Source organism: Aphis gossypii, chromosome 3, assembly GCF_020184175.1.
Source record: "Aphis gossypii isolate Hap1 chromosome 3, ASM2018417v2, whole genome shotgun sequence".
Lineage (NCBI taxonomy): Eukaryota > Metazoa > Arthropoda > Insecta > Hemiptera > Aphididae > Aphis > Aphis gossypii.
Genome location: NC_065532.1, coordinates 43,780,509 through 43,793,241, shown reverse-complemented (window position 1 = coordinate 43,793,241; position 12,733 = coordinate 43,780,509). Strand labels below are relative to the sequence as shown.

General features: G+C 24.2%; 1 protein-coding gene across 1 annotated transcript in view; it reads right to left on the bottom strand.

Annotated features, from left to right (window-relative positions):
- Window positions 1-7,573, bottom strand: part of LOC126551093 (uncharacterized) — a 79,272-nt gene extending 71,699 nt beyond the window's left edge. Inside the window, exons 1-9 of the mRNA XM_050203860.1 lie at window positions 7,544-7,573; window positions 5,398-5,425; window positions 4,707-4,733; window positions 4,502-4,543; window positions 3,927-4,028; window positions 2,941-3,003; window positions 2,364-2,456; window positions 1,915-1,998; window positions 1,705-1,785 (exon numbers count right to left, since the gene is read on the bottom strand). Of these exons, the coding sequence (XP_050059817.1) occupies window positions 1,705-1,785; window positions 1,915-1,998; window positions 2,364-2,456; window positions 2,941-3,003; window positions 3,927-4,028; window positions 4,502-4,543; window positions 4,707-4,733; window positions 5,398-5,425; window positions 7,544-7,573 (550 nt within the window). The remainder of the gene's footprint in view (window positions 1-1,704; window positions 1,786-1,914; window positions 1,999-2,363; window positions 2,457-2,940; window positions 3,004-3,926; window positions 4,029-4,501; window positions 4,544-4,706; window positions 4,734-5,397; window positions 5,426-7,543) is intronic.
- Window positions 7,574-12,733: the final 5,160 nt, after the last annotated feature.

Genomic DNA, 12,733 nt, shown 5'->3' with positions numbered 1-12,733 from the left:
AATCAATACGACAATACATTCATTTTTTCGCTCAGAATCTAAAATATAACATGAAATATATTTAGTGATTTTATAGACTGATAGTCCATCACCATTCAGAATAATTTTTTGTATACAATAAAAAAATAAATATACCCACAATATAGTGATCCACTTTATAAGGTAACCTATTATACATATAACTGGTACCCACTTTTTAGATATTTATTCCATTTAATCAATTTACTTTTCATGGCAACTACGTTAGTGTCGACTTAGACTCTAAGTCTTAGAAGTAAATGACAATTAATATTAATTAAGCTACCATAATTTATTTTGTATTTAAAATTATAAAAATAAATTACCATTTAAATTTTCTAATGTATATTCTATAAAATAAAAATATAAGTACATTATTGAATTTATTGCTATACAACTTATGATTTTTAATAAATTCTAAATCTTAATTCTTAAGTTGTATTTTAAATTTAAATTGTTAACATTACCTTCTATATTAGGATCAACTAGGTACAGAATAAGGTAAGAAGGTGTTATGTACAAATAAATTTTTTGTTTTGATAATACATTTTATAAAGATTACATTTTTGCGATAATAATTGTTTTTAAAATTTAATTTTTATCGAAACAAAATTTAAAAATTATAATTTACATTTTGAATCCTTAATTATTTAGTGTAATAAAACGGTATGATTAATATTTTCTTATAAATAGTAAAAGATTTGAAATTTTATGTACAAATAGTATGTATATACTAACAGAGATATTCACAATATTGCAATGGAGTCCTAAATGGCAGTGTAAAGAAATTAAAAAATTAATATGATTTCATCAACTTGTGTCATATTTTATATTTAATAAATAATAAAAAAATATACAATATACAAATATTACTATCTAAATATACTATAAAACTATTAATACTTCAAATTCTATGAATTGTTTTTTTAGATAAATATAACTAGTATAAGAATAGATAGCAAGATCAACGAATATTGGTTACCATTATATTTTGTTTGTATTAAATCATCGCAGTACTCGTTTATATAAGCTAAAAAGTATAATTTTTGATAATTAGTACTGGGAAATATTTTTCATCGAAACATTTATATCTCTAATATAATAAAAATAACTATTTTATTATTTTTAGGATGCATCAAATGCCTATATACTTAAAAATGAATTTATTAGACCGATATGTCAAACTATGAAATCTACATTAAATAAAATGATTGGCTTAATTAAAATGTTGAATAAAAGTCTTTCAACTCTAATAAAAAAATCTTATTTATTTTAAACAATGAGCAAACTATTTTAAGCGTTTCAAAATTGTTTTAACAGTTTTATAAATGTATATGCATTCTTAAGACAATTATACGTAATAATAATATTTACTGAAATAATACAGAGACTGACAAACTCGTCTAACTGTTAATCTTATCACATATTTATATTTGTGTTATTATATTGAGCAGCCGGTAACTTAAAATTTATATCAAATAGTATATGGTTTTGATAATTTATTACTTATCCTCATAGAAATAAATTAAGCACTTATTAACAATTAGTAAAAATATAAATATTTAAGATTTTTTACTCTTTCGTATCGACTATAATAAATATGACTTTTTTACTTGAAAGGTTATTTTCAACTTGTCCAATATTTAGTAAAAATCGATAAAAAAAAAAACAAACTAAAATACTTACCTGGCAGAGAACCAGTATCTGTATAAAACTGTTCGTCCTTGTTTACTGAATCATCACATAAAAGAGGATCTTCTTTTTTCCCTAATGAAAGCATAGAAAAAAAATATTAAAAATGTATTAATTAGTAACTATATTGGAATGTTATACTTCAGTTATAGGTCGGTGAAAAGTTATATTATACAATATATACAAATACATCTAAAAACTTACTTTCATCATTATTCTTTTTTATATTATTATTAAGTTCTTGTAATGCATGATTTAGAAAAAGTTGACGATCATCCGGAAAATCACCTGGAATAGCCAATTTTTTTATCATTATCACTAATTTATGTTCAATTGCCACACGATTCATAAAATAAAAATTTATTTTTTGGACCTTTTTTTGGTGACTTCGTCTGTTACATTGATGCTATTTTTAAACCAATAATGCAATGTGTTCTGTGTTTTATTAGTATAAAGCATCCTCATTTCACACTCAATTCGTCATCGTTAATTTTGTTGTTATGTTACTATTACTTAAATATAAATACGAGTAGGTATTTGAATTTTTTTACTCTTTCGTATCGGAAGTATTACTTCATGACTTGTTCCATGAAACGTTTTTTTAACTAATCAAATTTCTGGTTAAACTTGATAAAAAATAATGAATTACTTACCTGGTAGAGGATCAGTGTTTTCCTTTTTTTTTTTACGTCCAAGTTTGTTTACTGAATGATTGCATATTTCACTTTTAGACTCTTTATTAATACCTAATAGAAAAATACAGAAAAATATTTAAAATGTATTGATTAGTATATACTATATAGTATTGATATGTTATAGGTCAGTGTCATTATTGTTTATAAATCAAGAAGATTGTAAAATAAAATAAATAACGAACTATCATTCTATTATTTCTTATCATATTAATTTTTAAAATTATTCTCTTTAATTTTAATTTCCCTTTTTTCCTTACATTTGTTTTACTCATTCAATTACCATTTTTGTTATTCATATTTTAGTTACTAAATTAAGTACATTAAGCGGGTACATTAAGTTGAAATACACAACTTATATCGTAATTAGTACATGCATGAATTATCATAAACGATAAACGTATTAACGAGTAAAGAAGAGTATTTAAAATATTGTTATTAGTATGTAATGGAGTGAATACGAAAAACTAAAAAGGTATTACGTTAACACATCATAAACAGGGAGACGTAGCTTAAAATCATACATTTAAAAACTTACTTTCATTTGTTATTTTTTCATTAAGATTTTGTGATGCACGATTAAGTAAAGGTTCGTGATCATCTGAAATAGCCAATTTTTTATTATTATCACTAACACACAATCAATTACCACACAATTCATAAAATAAAAATATATGTTATGGAAATTTATTTGGTGACTACGTTTCAGGTAATAGGTATACTGATACGGATACCATTGATTAACCAGCAATGTAATGTATTTGCATTTTATTAGTATAAATAATACAAGTATACTTTATTATAATAATAAAATTCTCATGTCGGGTTTCATAAACAATTATCATTATACATTTAATGACCTTAAAACTAACTAATGGTACACATGATTTAGTATTCCACTATTATTGGTAAATTTACTTTTTTTTTAAAAATGTGATAAAAAGTAATTATGCAATTATCAATAATAAACGGTGGTACTAACGAAAAATCACTTTGTAATTATTTTTCAAAGGTATAGATTTCAATGAACTAATGTATAATAGAATTTAATAGTCAAATTATTCAAATTTTTATATTAAAACAACTAAAAAAATTATATTTGAGATTTTTTAAATTTTACATAGAATAGTTATCACATACGTCATGTAACTCACCGAATGATTTTATCAGACCGTAATAATTATACGTAATAATAATATTTACTTAAATAATACGAAACTGACAAACTCGTCTAACTGTTAATCTTATCACACACTCACATTTGTGTTATTATATTAAGCAGCCGGTAACTTAAGAGTTATATCGAACAGTGTGTGGTTGTGATGATTTATTACTTATCTTTATAGCAATCATAGTTTTGTTATTATGTAACTATTATTAAAAATAAATATTTGAATTTGTTTACTCTTTCGTATTGACTGTAATAAGTATGACTTCTTTACTTGTTTCATGAAAAGTTATTTTCAACTTATCCAATATTTAGTCAAAATTGATAAAAAAAAAAAAACAAACGAAAATAATTACCTTGCTGGGAAGCAGTATCTGTATATAACTTTAACTTTTCGTCACATCCATCCTCGTTTACTGAATCATCACATATTTTAATAGGAGGATCTCTATTTACGGCTTCATTAATCCCAAATAGGAAAATAAAAAAATATTAAAAATGTATTGATTAGTATATTGGAATGTTATATTTCAGTTATTTGTCAGTTATAAGTTATATTATACAATAATATATAAATATACATCTAAAAACTTATAGTATACAACATTATTATAAAACGCTCATGTTGGGTTTCAAGAACTATTATTATTAAACATTTAATGGCATAATAATGGAATAATGATCTCTTATACATGATTTAGTGATCCACGTTTGGATCATTTATTTTTTTTCGAAATGAGATAAAAAGTAAATATGCATTTATCAATGATGGTACTAACGTAAAACAACTTTGTAATTGCTTTTCAAAGGTATAGATTTGAATAAACTATTATATAATATAATTTTACAGTAAAATTATTTTCAAAATATACACGTCAAACTTTAATATTATATAGAATATAGTTATCACATTACACGTCATGTAACTCACCGAATGATCTTAACAGAACGATATTTATAAATGTATTTGTATCTATAGGTACATAATAATTTGATATATCATAAATTTATTATTGGATGAAGTTTAAAGCTTATTTCTTTACTAGTTGAATTTAATACTAATTGAATACAATATTATAAACTAGTTTTACATAACTAATAAGGTTGCGTAAAATGAAAATGAAAAATATACTTACTATCAAACCCAATTGTCTTAAGATCAACTATTAGGCATTTTTCAATATTAAAATTATATTATTGGCACGCATAATATTTATTGAAAAAAATGATTTATAAAAATAATAATAGTAAAAATTTAAAACCTATTAAAGTTCATTTTAAGAAGATGGTCTAGATGAAAACGTGAGATGTGATTTTAGAGTTGAATTTCGTTAAAAAATAAGGCTTGAAACTATATCGTCGAAATAAAATGAGGGTGTGAGTTATTCACTGGTACCTATATGTAAATTGCACCAATTAGGACCCTTTTAAATCTTTTTTTACGTCAACTCACAGATATATTAATTTACTTTAAAAAAATGTTAAGTCTATCAATTTAAATTCTAATCTAAATTAAATAATTAATATACATAATTAACAATGATGACGAATAGTATTAATTCATAAAAAATTAATAAAAAACAAAATTATTGAATAAAATTAACAAAAGTTGGTTATAGCCAAAATCATTTGAAGGACTAAAATGTGTTTAATGTATAGCATTTTGTTCATATCAAGGTATTATATTATTATATTAATTTATAAGTTGTTGAAACAATATCGTTTAGATCGTTTAGATACTCGTAATATAGTGTGCAGTTTACATTTCTGTGCAGCTAAACTAATACCGTTGCATAATTGTGTGATATACTTAAATGCATTTCTTACTAGAGCATTCTAAAAAATATATGGATATCTATTAAAATTTTGTAACGTTATGATGATGCAGTATAACCTGAAATCACTCAATGCGTTATTTGTATTATGTATAATGTACATTGTATGTAGTTCGCTACTTTTTTTAATTTGTATACGTCATTAAATAAAGAGTCTCCTTTGCTTTCGGATACATAGGAAAAGAAAAAAGGTATCTATTATAACAATATTTAAAAGAGAGTCCGTTATTTTTATTCGTGGCGGTTTCCGAAACTACTGATTCAAAATACATAAAGTTTAATGTGATTTTTTTATAAAAAAAGGACATCGATCCATTATCTTTTCATAATTTACTTTATTAAATATGTTCAAATTTCCACAAAGCTACTTATTTATTTTTTTTTTTATTAAATATGATATAAATACGTATTTGATTAATTTGTTTTGCTTATCTTAAAATATTATTAAGAACAATTAAGTTTATTAAAAATATTAATTTAATTTTTTGATAAAATTAATTATGTTTTAGACATTTAATATAAAATAAGTAAACTTACTCAGATATGCTGGACAAAAAAATAACGATCGAATTTCACATATTATTATTTGCTATTTAGCATATTAATATTTTTATGTAACGGTTTATGTGTATTTTAAGATACATTTATTTTTTGTGATTAAATGTGATGTCCCAATCATGATTTACACTTATCACGTCATAAAAAAATAATTTTAATAGAATAAGTTTAATACATATTTTATAAATTATCCATTCTTTATAATGTTATCATGTGGTGCATCACGGTGGTGGCTGTTGTACCTCGGTGGTCTAACGATATATCATAATCAAATCACTAGAGAGCGCAATGCATTCCTTTTCGTTACCTACTAAAATATTAATTGTATAATTTTCACAATGATCGATTTTTATTCTAAGATTATGAATTGATTAAATATATTAATTTTAAATGAAAAATTACTTTGATAATGTGATTACGTTTTTAAATTATCTAAACCTATTTTTTTTTTTAAAGGTCGTATACAAATTTAAGTAATCTGAATTTTCACATAGAATCGGTTTTTGTCAGTATGTAACACGGCGTAGTGTAAAGGCAAAACAGGTGCATAACGGCGCTGAGGAATATCGTTTCATTATCAATCATTATGAGTTGTAATATTATATTGAATAAGTTTCAACTATATTTATTTATGGAGTTGTTCATATTATTATACAGTTATTTTATTTGTTTTAGCAGAGACGTATTATACATGTGTTATATCAATAATAAATAAGACTCAATTTGGAGTTTCAACAATTGATTTTAAATTAGCTTAATTTAAGAATATATTATAATCTTACTTTTACAATAATCTTTAAAATCTGTTATTATATTGTAATACTTTCACTGATTAAGTACAATAATGTCATATTCTAGAGAATCAATTCTAGCATGAAAATGAGTTATGAAGGGGAGTAATAATTATTCATATATTACATAAATTATAAATACACGATAGAAACTCGAATAAAAGTACACTATTTAGGTATATAATTGTGTTTACAATTATCTGTGTCATAATTATTTCATCATATATAAATCTGTGTAAAGCCCAGATGTTGTTGTCCTAACAACTTAAATGCATTTATTACCTAAAAAACACAAAAAAACGCACTAATAAATACGTAATGCACTAACAAAAAAAATACATAGCATAATAAAGTATATCGATAAAAGATTAGTGAAGTATTAGATTTGGAAAAATTTCAAAAATTGTATTTATGACATCTATTTGAAGAATATTTTTGTCTGTTTTTTGTTGTTGTTATTATCACTACTGTTGTCGCCGTATTACAATTTCTCGATCATGTTATTAAATTTTGATACAGATTGTATATTACTTGTAAAAATAAAAAAAAATAAAATAAAAAAAAAAATGTTATTAAATTATTCTCGTAATTGTGTACTATTTTTTTTTTAAACTATTGTTTGACTTAAGTATTTTTTATTATTTTAAAACACTAAGAAATAAAAATGCATTTATCACTATATTAAAATAGATAAAATTAACTTAATAAGTAGATATTGAATATTGATAATTTGTTTACCTATAAACGGCCATATTTTGAGTTTTAGCTTGCCGGAAAACTCTCTTTTACCTTCCTTCTCCTCCAGTGTTGTTCCTTCATTACCAATTAATGAAAATTGTAAATGTAAAAAAATATAATAATAACTATTATTAACTATTTACACATTTGTTTGGAACACTTTTAGTAAAAATGATAAATATACTTATATATAGGTACCTGGTACATACTCATGTACCACTTATTTATATTAATAAATATTGGTTATTTTTAAGAAATGAATATGTATTTGACGTACTATTCATTTTAACCTTGATAAAACTAATGAACAACAAAAATTACTAAATAATATTACAATATTAAAACTTTAAAATGTTATTGCATTAAATATATTATTATTACGGTGGTGTTTGATTATAACTTGTTTATAGTGTAAAAAGTTAGAAGTTGTCGGTTTTAACGGCTTAATCAGCCATGTGCTACGTTCTGCGTAATGCCTTAATCATTTTTCCGAGGCATTATTTGTATAAAAAAAGATTTTATAGAATATCCAATCCCACACTTTAATTATTCAAGTTTTTAAATTTTCACCTACAGATTGACGATACTATATAAATAAAACAAAACACGTTTATAATATCATACTTTTATAATAATTATAGTTGGTTCAATACAAAATAAAATGTAAGTAATTACAAACTCTTAAGTTCACCCTATGGGTATGCACGGAAATATCTCACCTTGGCACATTCTATATATAGATCTGCTTGTTATAAAATGTTGACATAAATAAATTTATATTAATTCTACCTATGTAATTAACGGAAGAAAATAATTAATGATATGGAAAACGTGAAAAATTATTGCCCACCCAATGTCAATTTTTGTATCACATGTTTTTTTTATCTTATTTATTTTTTGTTAGATAATTTATAGGTATTATAGATATGACATATTAGATTATATCTATCTAAAAATAAATTTTTCAATAAAAAATCGGGAAAACAAAAACAATACTTTGAATCATAATAAAACAAATTGGATTATATTAATTATACTAATATTGTCTTAATGAATCTTAATGACATAATGATTTTAGAAACCATTAAATCGGAGAAAGTAATTAAATCATATTATCTTCTTGAGTTTACAGTGCTAAAGCATGAAGAAATAATAGACAACGTGTGTAATGTGTATATATATTATTATGATTACTTGATGAGTTGATAAATTATATGTGTGTAAATCAAAATTTTTAGACAAATAATATAATATATATTTATTTATTTATGTATTTATGTATTTTTTGTATTTTATGTGTTTTATAATTTCACGTAGCGGATGACACACTAACCTTGTAGTGTTCTCAACAATCTAGAACAATACTGTAATGTCGATGTTATCTGTAATACTGTTATTGTTTTTATTACTCAGAATAAAACGATAAAAAAGTGACTAACAAATTATATCATTTTTTCAAAATGTTTGTACAAAAATATGGACTGAGCGAGTAGAGAGAAATTTGAAGACAGTATTATTAGAAGAACATAACATACTACTTGTACATACTATACAAGTATACAGATCATAAACAGTGAGAGGATGAGACAAAACGATAGGTTTAACAATATAATATCAACATATTTTTTCTTTAATAAAAGTACAGTGTACTTTGAACTATCACAGGTAAAATTTATTTATTTTTTAATAAAATTGGCACTAAGAAGTTCATGGAAAAATATGAATGACCCGCAGTTTAAATGCAGTTTATATGTTATTATCTATGGACCATGTTTAAATTAAAGTAAGCAAATTTCAAAAATAACGTGTGTATATACTTAAAAAAAAAGTTGTGAAAATTGTGACGTGGGAGAAGGGGTGTTCCACACATGTACGTCATATTGTTACTTTGCGTTTTAAGGCTAAGCTGTATAATGCCATGTACAAGTATGATGCATTTTCCTAACGTAACACCTAAACTAACTATGTTGCTACTCTCCGATAGTGGGTACAGATAGATATAATTTATTACTTTTTGCAAGTGACTGCGATAAGCTTAGAGGCCACGTTCGTATTTTTGGCATATTCTGGGGAATTCTTTTTTTTTCACAGAACCTCTATACATTTTTCAGCACAACACTATCTCAACGGATGCGTTACCACACGGCACACACCTGTAAGACATAAATAACTAGGAAAACATGTCGCTTACTATTAGTACTTATAAACAAAATTATAATAACTAGGTAAAATAATAAAATATATAAATTTCTCACAATAATCAATATGGTTAAAATAAATAATGGATTACTGGAATCAGCTATATCTACATTTTGCATTAATGCATAGAGTATAATACTTATTACTCACTTAAAGGATTGGGATTTTTTCATTATTTTATTTTTGGAGGAGTCTTGTTTTTTTATTTTTATTTTTTGGCTTGAATACCTTTTGGCTTTAAATACTATGATAAAAATCACATTATTTTTGCTAGTATACATATTATTGTTTATACTATTGCAGTAATTTTAAGAAAATATAATGTTAGTTTGTTATCAGTCGACTTCCAGTAATGAATGGGTTCTTGTTAATCTTTTACTTTTTTTCCAAAAGAAAAAAACTTATTTCAATTCAATTTGACAGCACGAGGTTAAAAATTTATCAACGTTATTAATATACTCGTATTATTGAAATACGAGTACATTAATTTTTACAAGTAATTTACAGTTTGTTTGTAATTATTTTCTGAAACTAATAAATAATTTAATATCAAAAGGCTTAAAAATGTTTGTGTACTTATTTCGATCAAGTAAAATTTTGAAGTAAAATTAATAAACTCGTAACTATACTTTTTATCTTTGGAAATATCTTTCAGAATATCATGATTTGGAATAGTATTTAAACGAAAAAATAAATAATAAATAGGTCAATCATTTCGAAATAACAATAATAATACAAAACGAGACAGTGTCACGTTTTATTAATTTTTATCGCTCAGTTAACTTAACAATTGAAATTCTATGCAAATTTAAAGGTGTTTCAATACAAATAAAAATTCGTACCTTAAAATCAATGCATTAAATTATTTGATTCAATTTTTATTGGATTTCAATTATTCCCAAATCGGCTAATGTAGTATTGTCTCTTTATTTTCAAGCATTTAAATTTTATGTTGCTGATTTAAAACGACGTATATGTTACGCGGTACTCTGCTAATGACTATAAAACATTGTCTATCTCTGGTATAGTGTATAAATATTTTAGTGACAGATTAATACCAAGTAGGGTAATGTTGGAGGATTTTGATGTTAATAATTTGGCACTTGGTTACACAGATAAAAATATAACGTAAATTTAAATAAAATGTTATTGTACAAAAACAAAATGTTTATTTTACTGTATATCGATGGTCTGGTAGCATTACGCCGATGAAACTACTTCAGTTTACACATAGTATATCACAGACCAAACGATTATCATCAAATATTTTGTAAAGTAATCAAAAATAAGTATTTCAACAGGAATAGTTATTCCTGTATGGTATAGGATTCCGTGATACTGATAACACTACAGACGAATGAAACACGATGTACGCGTATTCATATATACAATATTATGTATATTATACATAAATATTATTATAAATATATACATATTTTAATGTATATTAAAAAATATAAGTGAATAATAACAATGATTAATAACTGAATAAGACGTAATATTATTATACATTTTGATGGATATCAGTGTATCATAAATGAGCTTCATAAATGGCATAAACATAACGGCAAAGTGGTAGTCTATCGCGTTTGCATGACCCTAATTAGTAATTTATTGGAACTATAATATTTAATTAATTATTTAGATACCTAAGTTTGGGATTAATAATTGTTGGATGCATTTCGTTAATAACTTTCACCCAGTAATCACTGGACATTGTGATTTTGTAGAATTACAGTATAAATACAAACGTAAACGGCACGATAATAATTCAGGAAATAATAATATGTATAGACATTATGTATCTATACACAATAAAGGATTATGCAAAAATTAATAATAATTTGTTTGCTATATTTGTATGATTCAGGGGTGGATCTAAGGGGGGCAAAGGTGGCAACCCCCAAATAAAATAAAAATAAGATACTATAACATAAGTTCAAATTACCTATATATATTACTGTTTATTATATGCTCCCCCCTTGGAAAATTTTTGAATTTGTCCCTGTTATGATAAAGTTTTTGTAAATGTATCAAGTATCTATTGAATTTGTATTAATGTTAGAATTAATAAGTCCTTAACACAAAAAGTTTAGATGACAAAATATTGTCAAAAAAAAAAAAAAAGATTGAGTTTCATTATATTTTAAAATATTTTTAACAAAACTAAATTTTTTTCAGTTTCTTTGTTTAATATTAATAAGTTACGATTTTAACGGTCTGTTAAATAAGGTTAAGTTGAGTAAGAATAATGAAAATGTTAACAGTTTAAAAAAACTATATTTTTTCATTAAAACTTCAAATATAAATATAAAAGTTACATTTTTGTCTTCAGCTTAAATATTGTATTATTTAATATTACTAGTTGTTATATAAAATCTATCATAAATACATTAAAACCAAATAAATCTATTGTAGCTTTTTGTTTAATAAACGGTTTCATACAAAATTTTATTAAAATCTTAGTATTACACTACCTGTAGCAATATAGATCTGTATTTTCATGTTAATGGGTTTGGTTAATAAAATCTGTAAACGGCTGTTAACATCTACAAGTGGAAAATACTATAGTGTTTCATTTCAAAGGCTCCAGTTCGATAGAGGGATTATAGGTTTCTAGTCATTGACTTCGAAAGGCCATCAAAAATTCTTATTTGAATTCAAACGTAATACAAACATAAAACTTCTTAATACAATAATAAAATAGTTCATTCGGAAAATTCAATGTATGATATTATTGATCATTTGTCGTCACACCCGTTGTGTTTATATGTGTAACGAACCGGATGGAGTGGAATACGTCTAAATAAATCGGGTTAGGCCTTTTTTTTTTTTGCGATATCATACTTTTCTTTTCTCGCCTTAAGGATAAAAATGAACTTTTGTTTATTTTTCGTGACGTTTTGCGTTTGACGTTGGAGTGGTGATAGACTCGCGCATTTGGTACGACTAACACAATAGACGTAACATGACAACGCCTTAAGTGTGGACTAGGCAGGACTGTGTATTATAATACGCCGCTTAAATATACTACAGCAGTAA